Raw genomic sequence first — 14,353 nt, 5'->3', positions numbered from 1 at the left:
ATTAAAAATGTAAACTGCCTTTTCAGATTTTATGAGGCATGAAGAAAGAAATTGTCTACTAGTTGCTGCGTGATAAAATATTGACTTTTTTGTCTAGTTTCTAGGAAATATGTTGTATTTTCCAGTATGGACTGGTAGGATAGTAGCATTGTTTGAAATATACTCACAGCTTTAATTTCATCAGCCTCTAAACGGGTGTAAGTTTGCATTAGTAAACACTGGGCATTAGAAAAATCATGGCTAAAGGGGTCGTTATATTTGAAGGGTAGTGTTGGCATCCTTGACCTAATTTTAGAGTACGGTAATCGGGCATACACCAGAAGTAGAAATAATAAATAAGTAATGTTGCACTAAAGTGATTCCAACCTGTATTTACTCCTGTCTTTAACCCTTGTTTGATTAATGCAAAGTTTGATCAACTCTTTAAAAAGTAAAGGCAGCACCAAATATTTAAATGCGTTTTACCGTCTATTACTTACAGCGCAGGTGTCAAACAGGCGGCCCGCGGGCCAAATCAGGCCCGCCAAGGGATTGAATCCGGCCCGCGAGACAACACTCAGAGAAGCGCAAGAGAAAAACAAGCTGCAGGTTGAAGTATGTCAACTTGATGTTGCCAAAGCCAGGTGCCCCTCTCAAAGACACTGTATTTGTATTTATTTCTCTCTCTCTCTCTCGCGCTCTCTCTCTCTCTCTCTCTCTCTCTCTCTCTCTCTCTCTCTCTCTCTCTTTCTTTTCCACCCCTTTTCTCCCACTCTGTCTCTGTCTCTTTCACTCTCTGTGTCTCTCTTCTTCTCTTCCTTTGTTGCTCTTTGTCTCTTTCTCTCTCTTTGTCTTTTAACCTCTTTTGCTCTAACTTCCCTTTTTCCTTTTCTCTCTTTTCTCTTTCTCTCTTCATACCCTTCACATTTTCTTTTCTCTCCTTCTCTCTTTCTATTTCTCTTTGGATTTCTTTCTTCCTCTTCCTTTCTTTTCCCCCTCTCTCACGACTTTTTATCTTTTGTTTCTCACGCTCTCTCCCTCTCTGTCTTTTTCTTTCTTTGTCCCGCCCTCTCTCCTTTTCCCTCCTTCTTTCTCTTATTTCTTTATCTCTTTTTCTTTCTCTTTAATCTACTAGTCTACTTTGTTCTATCGTGTGGCCCCCGAGTTAAAATGAGTTTGACACCCCTGACTTTCAGAATAATGTCCAAATTCTGTAACTAATGCATAAAATACCCTCGTGATTTTTTGGGGAACATGTGGAAATTGGCATGATTACCGATGTGAATCACCTGTACCCGCTTATTTGGCTCTGATTGGCTCCCAGTCCCTATTTAAACCCACTCCTGTCACTCTCCTGTTGTCAGTCTGTCTGCGAACCTCTGTTGATACAAGGCAAGCCTTTTTTGACCCTGACTCCCGCCTCTCCCGTTTTTGCTCTTATTTGTCTCCGGCAACGACCTGTTTTGATCCAGACCACGTCTGCTCCCCCGTCCCAGCTTACGATCTATTTTTGATCCCGACTACGTCTACTCTCCCGTCCTGGCTTACGACTCGTTTCTGACCCCGACCACGTTTTTGCTCTCCCTGTCCCAGCTACCGAACTGTTTTTCCGTCCCTGACACCGCCATCGCTCGCTACGGAAGATCCTCTTCCGTATTTGGATCACAATCCGAGTGCTAGAGCGACTTGCTTCCCGCATCCAGCGAACACCGGACCGTGGGCGGAACCCTTCCTCTTTCTTTCAATAAAACTGTTGGTAAACGTTACGCAATTGGATCCTGATTCCGTTCTGGCCGTGACAGAAATACTCTCGTTATGAGAGTGAATTTGAAAATAAACTAGGCCATCAGAATACCTACAAAAACTAGAAATACCTTACCAACGAAGTTTAGAATAGTGCCCATTTTAAAGATCATGTCAAATTTAACAAAGGTAAAAAAATGTAAATAGGAATCGCTCTGGAAAGGCTGATGAGTTCATGTGTGCAGCACCGTCGTCTTGTTAAAAATATAACAGGCTACACTGTCACAAGCAAGGTTCAACATCCCGGTCTTGTTTTCATTATCTGACTGAGCAGGAGATAAACAAATTAAAACATGCAGAAAGATATATACTCAGTATACCAAAACATGCGCTTCCAGCCATGTCCTTTAACTTTGGAGGACCTTTGTAGGAAAATGTTAAGAACGCCATCTCGCATTTGCTTTTTAGGTTGATGGCCAAACAAATGTAAAAGGTTTGTTTTTTCAGTGTCCCTGCAACGCTATTTAAGTAAACAAGATTTACCTTGAATTTGTCAACCTCAGTCTTGGAGCAAGTAGCGTGGTAAGAAAGAACCTAAAACATATGGAAACCAAAGACACAGATACAGTTTACTAACATAAATTGAAAAGCTGAGAATAACATAGCTCAAGAAGAGCTGATTATTTGGTCAGTCAACTCCTTCCGACTTGAATTTTATTAATAATGTAATCCCCTCTCTTTTGGGTGAATAAACAATTCTTTTGATGGTCCATTTCTTACATCGAGGGCCACGGATTGCTTGGCCCAAGACTTCTTCACCTGGTCGTACATGATGGTGTTGTTGATGCCCAGTCCACAAAAGATCACAAAGGCCTAAGAAAAATAAAGCATAATATCAAATCAGCTCCCATTACAGACGGAGTTAAATGACTCAAATGATGAATACCTCGAAGAGACGCTGGTCTGCATCATCAAATGGTTTTCCATCGAGGCGATTCAGCACTTGAGCAACACCTGTTTGAACAAGGCCGAGGATTACCATATTTTTCCAGACTACAAGTTGCTCTGGAATTCAAGTTGCAACAGCTATAAAATATATAAAAAAACATATACGTCGCACTTAAATATGTCGCATTTCTTGGGGGACAATATAACCGTCTCCTGTTAGAAAGCTGTGTCTGTAACATAAATCACTTTTTAGCTGTTTTTTTACCAATGTTAGAATTAAGAACACAGAGCCTCAATCGCCCTCTTATAGTGTAGTGTGAAAATAACAAGTGAAATGATATACCGGTAACAATGTGTAAATTTAGGTGCAACCCTGGCCCCACCATGAAATAAAGACATGATTTATAGCAGTGTCTGAAGTAACATCTTTTACGTTTGGCGTAAAACTTAAAAAAAGGTTTCCGCCTGGGTGACCGACAACTTTTTCAAGAAAAAAAAAACAGAAAGCTTTTTTTTTCAAATAAAATGTTTGCTTTATTCCGATTTGAAAAACTTAGTCCGGTTTGGAAATTTCAGAATTTCGGTCCGTTTAGCAATTTGCATACTCGGCAGCCAATCACAAGCCTGCATCGAATAACTTCATGGTTCTGTACTTTCCCGAGCATTATAAGGTCGTGCATTTGCATATCGTTTTCCAAAGTAGATGCATAGAGAACACAAGAAAAATGGATAAGTGGTTAGGAATCTAGCCAAAACCTCAGCCCCAGAAGAAAGATTCAAAAGAAGTTAACAAAATTGATGACGCTACAAAACGTAAACGTACATTAAAAGCATCGTGGAAAGAAGAGTTCACGTGGCTTGTAGCAGACGACGCAACGCAAACATTGCATGAATGAAGATGAGTAAATACAGGTACATGCTGATGGCAGATGGAAAACAGCGATGTCATATACATACTATGAATGTTATAAGTTGATTTATAATAAACTTAATTTTAAAGTGTTGTTCTGTTATATATTCTGATTATCAATCCTTAATACAATGTTTTTTTTGTGATGAGTCATCCTATTGTGTTTCACGTTGTGAAAAATGGGGCAGGCAACTTTATGGCTGGGCAGGCAACTTTTCAGAGTTGTCTGCCCTGGTGTCCGGTCACTTTTTGTCATGAGTTTCAGACACTGTTTATAGTCTGGAAAATATGGTAAATCTATGATCCTGGCCTAATACCGCTAATTATATTCTGAAGAGATCAAAAACAAAAGCAAAATGAATTTGGGTAACCCTCAAAATAAGTTGATCGTCGTTCAAGATCACGTTTTGCATAAAAGTCTGTTGAGACTGTTGACTACAAGATTGCACAGTGCATAAAAGGACTATTGCATTTATTGGCGTCAACAATAACACAGTGGGACAGAAGCCTTTGGTTCATTTGACTCGCTTTTCACAGTCTCTAATTAAAGCAGAAAATAGTCCACATTAATATTTCATTGATACATATTGCTAGTGTCTGAGAACCAAGGCTGAAGACTTATTCAACACTTAATATCATACAGCCAAAGCCAGATTTGCCAAAGCAATGATTTCATTAAGATGCACAGCAGAGGTTACAACAGGATTCATTGTGGGTGAAATGATAATAATGAATAGATAATATACTATGACATCATAGCAAATGACTAAAAGGGGAATGTGGCCAAAAGAAACAAATGGGGAAAAGCATTTTGAACAACGCTGCAAAAATCAAGCTTTAAGAATATAAAATAGTCTTTCATACACTCCGTGTGTCTGCCAGATTTCAAGACTATGAAATATTCTTTCATATACTTGGTGTGTCTGCCAGATGTCCTGAAATAATCCTTCAATCCTTGTTTACTCGTCCCTGTGTAGCACAATTCTCAATTAAAAATTGCAATCAGAGCGCAAAAGTGTTTGATTCTTGATATAAGACTTACGATCAATTTTCAAAGATGTTGAAAGGTTATACTACAAAACAACAACAGAAGTATCACTAGCGTTAAAAACAAGCATATTCGATCATGATTCAGCTGTGCCGCGGACTCTGATTGGCTCCTGATCAGTACCTGTACCCAGTCCTGTCTGTCCCCTTTTGTCAGTCCGTCTGCAAACCTCAGTTAACTATAGGCAAGCGCTTTTCGACCCTGACTCCCACCAATCCCGTTTTTTGCTTCCGTCCATTCCCCGGCTTCAACCTGTGTTTGATCCTGACCACCTCTACTATTCAGTCCCGGCTTTTGACCTCTTTTTGTCCCCGACCATGTTTTCTCTCCCATTCTGGCTTACGACTCGCTTCCGACCCCGACCCCGTTTTGGCTCTCCTGTCCCGGCTACTGACCCGCTTTTCCGTCCCCGAAACCGCCATCGATCGCCACGGAAGATCCACTTCCGCGTTCAGAGCAAAATCCGAGTGTCAGAGTGACCTGCTTCCCGCGTCCAGCAATCACCGGATCGTGGGCGCAACCCTTTCTCTTTCTTCCAACAAAACTTGTGAGAAACGCAACGCAAGTGGGTCCTGTCTTCTTTCTGGTTCTGACATATTCCAAAATATTTCAATATTCATAATTTCATATAGGACACGATTTTCATTATGTAGTGTGCATTTGACCAAGTTACAAATGAGGCAAGCAGTTTGCAACCACCATCGTAAGTAGTAATGTGTGGTTTATTGATTACATTTTAGGGCACCGCTGGGTAAGATGGGGGAAACTCTCTTTACAGAGTGCGGTTTGAATTAAAGTAGAGAGATGCCCAAGAATCCCGTTTTAATGCACTTAACAGTGGACTGCAATTGGGTTTTTGCCGCCAACCTTCTGTTCACTCAGACAGAAGGGCAATTTGCACGCTGACCTCAGAAAACATTCGGCACAGCTTTGAGCAACAATATGTCATGTAGTTTCAGCGAGAGATAACGGCTCCAAAATAATGATACGCTGGCTTGGAGTAATAAGTTGATGTGTTGTGTGCTGATGCTAAAATATTCCACCGAAAGTTTTTTTTTTAAACCGGCTGTGCGGTATTAGAGGCTGCCGAGAGTAGCGTGGCTTTTAAAGCAGCCGCCATATTGGATTAAAAGTGAAAATAGAAGAATATGCAACTACATATCTAATTAGGAATTTTCTTCAATGTAATTTGAATATTTTGAAATCCTTTCCTATTATTTCTTTCTTCAAACTTCCACAGGAAGTGTTGCAATTATTTGTCCCACTCAGAAACTGTCATGAACCAGAACATGATCAGGACCCAAACGCATGACGTTACTCACACAAGCCTTTTATTTTACGGGAAATGAGGAGTCATACACGTTAGGCAGCAGTCTGGCGTGAAATGATAGAAAGCCAGAGGCCGACGAGATCGATACCAATTGCCCGAGTTGATATTGGGGTCGATACCGGACAGGACAGGACGGGACAGACAGAATAGATAATGAAACAGGATATTTAAAATAAACAGGACAAACTAGACGGGAACGAAAACTGGAGAAAATAGTAAACAGGACAAAATAAACAAGAACAATACCGGACAGGAAACACCAACAGGAACAGGACCGGGTCGAAACCCACGTCTTGCGGGGCAGAAGTTCGTTGACAGACTGACAAACGAAAAATAAGAGCACTGAGCTTAAAAAGACGGAAAGCCAGTCTGTTAATGAGCCGCAGCTGGCACCACACGGGCGGGGCCAATTGGGCACCATGGCAACCGTGACAGAAACCACATCAATCTGTTATTGTTTTAATCACAGCAGAATGTATCGAGATTTTTTTTCTGAATGAATTGAGAGACACCACACAAGGACATTTATTTGTGATTCAAAAGTATCCTTGACTTGAGAAATTAATCTTCCGTTAATTTGTTTGTATAAGGATTTTTCACTTCGGGTCCTCAGGTGCCACCCACACACAGCTTTTTTTTTTTTCAGTTGCTCGTTCCGTTCGTTTTTTTCCCTGCTTCCTGTCCCTGACAAATACATTTACACCTACGCAAAGAAATGTTAAGCACAAAAAGACACTCAGGTCAAAACTACCCATTTGCAAATATACCTGTCTGTTTTCACTCAATGAAAATACTGACTTCCTGTGTGGGATTTTAGATGCAGTATCTGGAAAGCTGCTGTCTTTGCCCCTCACAGAAATATTAAGCACATACACCGGAGAGAGGATCAATGATTTATCGCAGTGTCATTGTTTGGTGTTGGCCCTGGGGCTGATTCACAAACACAAAGCACACAATAAGGGAAACACCAGCAAAGTATAGACTGGATCTAATCACAGAAATGCAGACTCCCATATAAACCGTCGACGTTTGTCTGTGTGCAGGTGCAGCAACAAAACCAGCAACTGAGTGAACGACTAATCAAAATTAATTATGAGGACCTGTTATGACCGCTAGTTTTGAAAATATTTTCTCAAATTCTCAAAGTCTAAATTACTAAAATAACTAGAGTGTGTCAATAGACTTATGTTTCCCAAATATACAATCAGACCTAATTTTCATTGCATTATACATTCAATTTGCACTTACCTATGATTTGGTGATCGCTGTTCCATATTGGAACACATAGCACAGAGCGAATATGGAAGTCTGAGAACTGGTCGGCCTACGAAAGTCATAGAGAAAAACAAAAAAAATGAATCTTCATTAAGAACATATGGTTTCTCCTCAAAATAATGCACGAGACATTAAAAGTTCCAGGGTAAATATTTTAACAGCACTTCTTATCCTCAGTGGGGTCGCGGGGGGTGCTGGAGCCCATCCCAGCTATCTTCAGGCAGTGGGCAGGGGACACCCTGAACTAGTTGCCAGCCAGTCGCAAGGCACACAGGGACAGACAACTCGCTCGCTCAGTCACACCTAGGGACTGGGGTTTTTGGAATGTGGGAGGAAACCGGAGTGCCCGGAGGAAACCCACGCAAGTACGGGGAGAGCATGCAAACTCCACACAGGAGGTTTGATCTCACGCCTTCAGAACTGTGGCTCACACGCGCTAACCACTGTGCCGCCGTGCTGCCCTAAACAATACTCATATCTTGTAGTTTGATTGGCTAATAAATGTTCTTTTCTTTCATCCAATCCACCCATCCGTTCATTTATCCATCTATCATTTTCCCCTTATCCAAAGTCGGTTATGGGGGCAGGAGCCTCAGCAGTGAAGCCCAGTTGTCCCTATCCCCAGCCACTTCATCCAACTAATTTGACAGTTCATGACCATAGGTGATAGAAGAACGTAGATTGACAGGTAAATCAAGATCTTTGCCTTTCGGCTCAGCTCCTTCTTCACTACGACAGATCGGTACAGGGTCTGCATGATGGTAGACACTGCACCGATCTATCTGTCGATCTCTGGTTCTAATCTACCCTCGCTCGTAAACAATACATCAAGATCTTGTAAAGTCCCACAGTAAAATGAACATGACAGCATTCATTTTGTTTTCCTTTTGAAAAATATGTTTAATTCCCCGACACTAACAAACCTATCCTATATAAAGAAATCACAATTAAGATTACAATTGTCTTTACTCTCATTGATAACAATGTAGTGAACATTGTTTACAAAGAGATAAGACCTTACACTCCCGGTATAAACAAGCAATCAGGACTTAAAATAAAGATTAAAAAAAATGTCAGGATAAATAGGCAAATATCTTTACAAGGTAGTGCTTGGAAATGGTTAATTATTGTGCGGTTACCTCAGCATCAAAGCGCGGATCCTGGTAGGCATCGCTGATATTGACAGGAAGCCCGGTGGAAGCAACCAGTTCTGCAATACTGTTGTTAATGAGCCAGTCAGAATAAGAAGACTTTTCCATACTGTCCTTGAAACTGCACACAGAGAATAGATAATAGAAGTAAATATGAGACCTTTATGTCTTATTTCTGCAAACAACGCATAATCGTTGTTTGCAATCCTCACAGGTGTCCACATAAAAATGTTCATTTTCAAAGTCTGTTTTGTATACTTGCATAGCGCAAGATCAACAAAGCAGTACAATATGGAAATATTTCCGTTGTCTGTGGACCCACCTCTGAGAATCATTCATTAACATATCCTAATGATATCATAACGGTTTTTTTTTTGCAGGCTGAAGTATGAAAGGTTGGTTGAGTGTGATTGGCTTCTTGGTACGCGCACCTCGCGTATATTTTCTCTCTACATAAATATTCCTTAAAAAAGTACATACAAACAAAATGCACAACTCTCTAATGATATGGGTAGAATGTAATCTGAGAGTGATCGTATTGCTTTTAATTAAGACAAGAAACTTTGATCACATTACCCCAATTTTAGTTAACCTGCATTGGCTGCCTGTTAGCTTAAGATGTGATTTCAAGGTTCTGTTGGTAGTATACAAAATCATGCATGGACTTGCTCCCTCATATCTTTCAGATATAATTTCCCGCTATGTTCCGGTCCGGAGCCTTCGCTCTGAAAATGCTGGTCTGGTAGTGATCCCAAGAGCCAAGAAGAAATCCGCAGGTTCGAGAGCGTTCTCCATTCAGGCCCCGGTGCCGTGGAATGCTCTTCCCCCTGAGATTCGATCTGCAACCTCAGTGGAAATGTTTCAATCTAAACTTAAAACACACTTCTATTCTATAGCATATGAATAACCTATATTATATGTTAACAATACATGTGTGTTATTTGCCTTCATGTAGGTTTTAGATCAGGTGATGGTCTCATAATAGTCTGCGGTTTGCAATAATCTGTGTTCTGTGCAGCTCTTTGAGACTTTTTGTGATTAAGGGCTATACAAATAAACATGACTTGACTTGACTTGCCCAAAATGTTGGCTTAAAATTTGCTTCAAAAATCTGATTCGTATTGCAGTTCTGACTGCGCTAGCAGAAAACGTTTTGTAGCACACCTGTTTGTAATGTGAATTAACGCTAACGTTTAGCTTTCAGTATGATAGATGTGGTGTACTTGCACACTGTCATCACCCAAGTGTGTCAATTAATACCTCATTAACAATGGCTGATTAAATAAACATTTTCTTTTCATCTCCAACATTGGATTTATCAGAGAAGTGTAGACGGTGAACGATGTGTTTATCAAAACACTCTATCTAATTCAATATTTCCGCCAGGCCAGGTCGTCAGAATCCTCAAAATAAGATTAAAAACAGTTCCCACCTTCAGCCTGCAATTCAGTACTTCCATCGCAGAGGACTCTTTTTTTATTTCTTTATTTTTATTCAGTCCTTGATAAAGGCTTTGCAGATTTAGAGGAAAAATATAGAGAAATACGAAATGGTGAAAAGGTTACCCAAATGAAAAAAAGGAAATAAAAAGCGAAACTATTTTTTCTTTATGGAGACGTTTAATGGAAAATATCTTTCTGGAAAGTCAAACATAGACGTACCTTGTTTCAGCATCAGCACTGCACTTAGGTGATAACAACTCAAAAGACTTGGTGAACTTCACCACCTGAAACATTCAGAAGGGCACATGACAAAATTTCAAATTTGCTTTAGTACCTCGATGGTGCAGTACACAAAATGTTGCTGTGATTTGAATGGGAAAGAAAGAATAAAAGAAAATATTGTACCGGTGACTCAATGTCCTCCAGCAGCTGAACTGAACAGCGCTCGCACTTTAGCAATGTCTGAGCACGATGCATGATCTTCCTGACAATTTTCTCTAGATCAGTCTGTTCTTCAAACAGGTCGTTGACTACCTCGAGGAGTGCCTGAATAGCAGTGGGGGATGGAAAGACACTTTTGCTGCCACGGCAATAAAAACAAAAGGAATTCGGTCGGTTTCGATGATTCCACGTACGTATAGCTATCTCAGTAAAGGCAATCTGCCCTATTCAGCTTTTATATTCTAAAACCATTGTTTTTCTTCTGCTGTGAAACACCAGAACAATACGAGATGATTAGCTTCCCAGTCAAAACATATTAAGTCCTTGATGTATGGCAGGGCCAATCCAATCTAATACCAAGCACATAAAACCATTTCTCTCCCAGAGAACTGCGTTCTCATAATGGTCTCTCCACAGCAGATCAACGAGTGGCATGAATAACTGCTTCTCATAATGTTCCCTCCGACCAAGTTCTCATCTCGAATTAGGCCCATCACTATGCAGGTGATCGGCAAGCATCATGGGAGGTATTGCACATTCCAAAGTGATGGAGCGAAGGCGGAGGGTCACATGACACCTACCCGACTCCGGTCGTATTCTTTCCTCGAGGCGGCAAAGAGTTGGGCGTTGGAGATTGCAATGCCGCAGAATGGCAGGTACATCTGCAGTACCTGCGCACATAAAAAATAAAAACAAATCAAATTGTCTTATCATCCATCAGCTGCAGCGGCAAAGCTTGCATTCAGCCCCTGATGGCACCAAATTACGGGCAATAACGTCTATCACCTAATCTCCAAACATCTGCTTTCTGGGAAGGACCACGAAAAAGCTTTCTGGTAAACTGCATTCAAAGCACACTTTCCACATTTTGGTTAATCTGACAACTTTCCTATGTAAAATATGTATTTTCTAGTAATACCCATATGCAAAAAAAGCAGGGACACAATTCCACAGAATTACTGGTCAAAATAATTTCCTGACATTAGCCACCATGTTCTAAAGCAAGGGACCCATGAAAACTTGATACACTTCTCTAAATAGTGTTTCCCAACCTTTGTTTTTGTCACGGTTGCCATGGCGCCCAATTGGCCCCGCCCATGTGGCCCCAGCTGCGGCTCATTAACAGATTGGCTTTCCGTCTGTTTAAGCTCAGTGCTCTCACTCTTCGTTTGTCAGTCCGTCAGTGAACCTCTGCCCCGCAAATCGTGGGTTTTGACTCGTTCCTGTTGACATTTCTTGTCCGGTATTGTTCCCGTTCATTTTGTCCTGTTTAATATTGGTTTCCAGTTTTGTTCCCTTCTATTGTCCCGTTTATTATTCTCCCCAGTTTTCGTTCCCGTCTAGTTTGTCCTGTTTTATTTCATTATCCTGTTTCATTATCAATCCTGTCTGTCCCGTCCTGTGGCCGGCAACTTTTTCAAGAAAAAATAAAGGAAAAAATAAGATTTTTTTTTCAAATCAAACGTTTGCTTTATTCCAATTTGGAAATGTTTATTAGGTTTGGAAATTTCGGGATTGTTCGGCAATTTGCATACTCGCCTGCCAATCTGAAGCCTGCATTGAATAACTTCGTGCTTCCGGACTTTCCTGAGCATTATAAATGCATATCATTTTCCAAAGTAGATGCACAGAGAACACAAGAAAAATGGAGAAGTGGTTAGGTGTTATTTTTGCAGTGCAATGTTAAACAGCTTGATCAAATATATTTCCCTGTACTCAGGGTTGGGGAGGGTTACTTTAACTGGATTACTTTCAATTACTTTTGGATTACTCCAATACCAAATATCCTAATAAAATACAAAAGAAACTAAATATGAATAAAATTACTCAATTTTGTGCAGGCTTGGTGAGTAACGGAATACATGGAACGGCAAAAATGATGTTAGCATGCTGTTTGGATTTATTTTCATTTTGTTTCCGTCGCATTTTATGTTAGTTTTGCCGGAGATCAAAGAGATCAAAGCCAGGAGAGAAAGCTTACCACGTGCTGTGAGTCATAATTTTATTCACATTTAGTTTCTTTTGTCTTTCATTAGCATATTTGGTATTGGAGTAATCCAAAAGTAATTGAAAGTAATCCAGTTAAAGTAACCCTACCCAACCCTCAATGTTAAACAGCTTGATCAAATGTAATTTCCTGTACTATATTGTACTTGTACGGGTTGAAAAACACTGGTCTAAACCCCTGCAAACTATAACAACAATAATAATGTTTCTTTATTATGCGCTGGCAGGGTCAGTCACAATTAAATGTTGTCCCAACCAGGATCCATTTAATTTCAAACTCTTCACACAAAATCATTTTTTCACGTTTATTGCTTTTTTGCAATGATGATGATGGAAATTGTAATTAAAACCTTTGCCATTAGATGAAACTCTTGAGAGTGTTTTAATCCACTTGTGAATCGGGGTAAATTTCTCACATTTAGATTACAGAACAAAGGTCTGTTTTTTTTTAGCTTTTTGCGACATTATGACTTGCTGGATTCATCAATCCAACCGACATTTTACCATTTGACTGAAAGCTCTAACTTACTGTGCCTTGGGCTGATACAATAAATGCACTCATATATTCTATACATAAATAATGTAATCAAAGATTTGCTACTTCCTGTTGCACTTGATTTATAATGCACGTCAAGATGCAAGTACAGACTCCACTTGGGTAAAAAGAGGTGCTTAATAACGGTACACGTACCTTGAACCCAACACCACATTACTGTAATGTGTCTGCCCTTGTATCATAAAATTAAACTTTGGTAAAAGACCTACTCAATATAAGCCTTGTGTTTATTATCATTGTTTAGTATCTGGCTGCGACACAAACAACTATATCGGTACCATAAATATTTACCAGCTCCTTGTTCTACCTGAAGGTTAGGAAGGCGCAACGATACATGAATGGCAAGTTTCTCGGCTGCAGCTGCCGATAGGACCCTGCCCGTCCACGTTTCACAATGTATCAATTAGTCATCAGGCCACAAATGAAGAAATGCCAAGCTGTCTGGTTTCGTAAAAGGGCTTCGCCTCGAGAAATGGTTCACAAAGTGATTCGGGGACCCACAAAAGTGGGAATTGGCATGCAGGGAAACAGTTTCAGAGATGATTGCAGGGCATTTGCATGATGTGTCGTTAAATGTTTTGGTGAGTTGATAAAATATTTAGTAGACACCAACTTTTGTTTGAGGGGTAGCAGGGATATTCCATCTACTATTACAGCGGTCTCAAACTAGCTGGATGAGTGTGGGCCAAATTGGGTTTGCCACAAAAAAGTATAGATATAACTATTACACAGTTTTCAAACATATTTTTAGTTTTCATTGGCTACACAAAACTATCTATCTATCTATCTATCTATCTATCTATCTATCTATCTATCTATCTATCTACCTATCTATCTATCTATCTATCTAGCCATCCATCCATCCATCCATCCATCTACTGTATCTATCTATCTATCTATCTATCTATCTATCTATCTATCTATCTATCTATCTATCTATCTATCTATCTATCTATCTATCTATCTATCTATCTATCTATCTAGCCATCCATCCATCCATCCATCTACTGTATCTATCTATCTATCTATCTATCTATCTATCTATCTATCTATCTATCTATCTATCTATCTATCTATCTATCTATCTATCTATCTATCTATCTATCTATCTATCTATCTATCCATCCAACCATCTATCTATCTATCTATCTATCTATCTATCTATCTATCTATCTATCTATCTATCTATCTATCTATCTATCTATCTATCTATCTATCTATCTATCTATCTATCTATCTATCTATCTATCTATCTATCTATCTATCTATCAAAGCCATATCCCCTTTGATGGGAGTGACTAGAGTCAACAACACACTCACATTCACAAAACATTCATTCTCCTTCGCTCTTACCAACCTGACACACAGGGTTGGGTAGGGTTACTTTAACTTGATTACTTTCAATTACTTTTGGATTACTCCAATACCAAATATGCTAATAAAAGACAAAAGAAACTAAATATGAATAAAATTACTAAATTTTGTGCAGGCTTAGGGAGTAACAAAACACATGGAACGGCAAA

At 39.8% G+C, this 14,353-nt stretch overlaps 1 protein-coding gene across 1 annotated transcript in view; it reads right to left on the bottom strand.

The window, feature by feature from the left end:
• Positions 1 to 14,353, bottom strand: part of pde11a (phosphodiesterase 11a) — a 68,590-nt gene that overhangs the window by 42,694 nt on the left and 11,543 nt on the right. The window contains exons 3-10 of the mRNA XM_088352906.1: positions 10,849 to 10,938; positions 10,232 to 10,372; positions 10,046 to 10,110; positions 8,373 to 8,505; positions 7,207 to 7,282; positions 2,669 to 2,736; positions 2,503 to 2,595; positions 2,266 to 2,316 (exon numbers count right to left, since the gene is read on the bottom strand). Coding sequence (XP_088209032.1) covers positions 2,266 to 2,316; positions 2,503 to 2,595; positions 2,669 to 2,736; positions 7,207 to 7,282; positions 8,373 to 8,505; positions 10,046 to 10,110; positions 10,232 to 10,372; positions 10,849 to 10,938 — 717 coding nt within the window. The remainder of the gene's footprint in view (positions 1 to 2,265; positions 2,317 to 2,502; positions 2,596 to 2,668; positions 2,737 to 7,206; positions 7,283 to 8,372; positions 8,506 to 10,045; positions 10,111 to 10,231; positions 10,373 to 10,848; positions 10,939 to 14,353) is intronic.

Source organism: Urocampus carinirostris, chromosome 14, assembly GCF_059441175.1.
Source record: "Urocampus carinirostris isolate Australia breed hairy pipefish chromosome 14, RoL_Ucar_1.0, whole genome shotgun sequence".
NCBI classification, from domain to species: Eukaryota; Metazoa; Chordata; class Actinopteri; order Syngnathiformes; family Syngnathidae; genus Urocampus; species Urocampus carinirostris.
The sequence above is the reverse complement of the archived record's forward strand: the minus strand, read 5'-3'. Positions and strand labels throughout refer to the sequence as shown.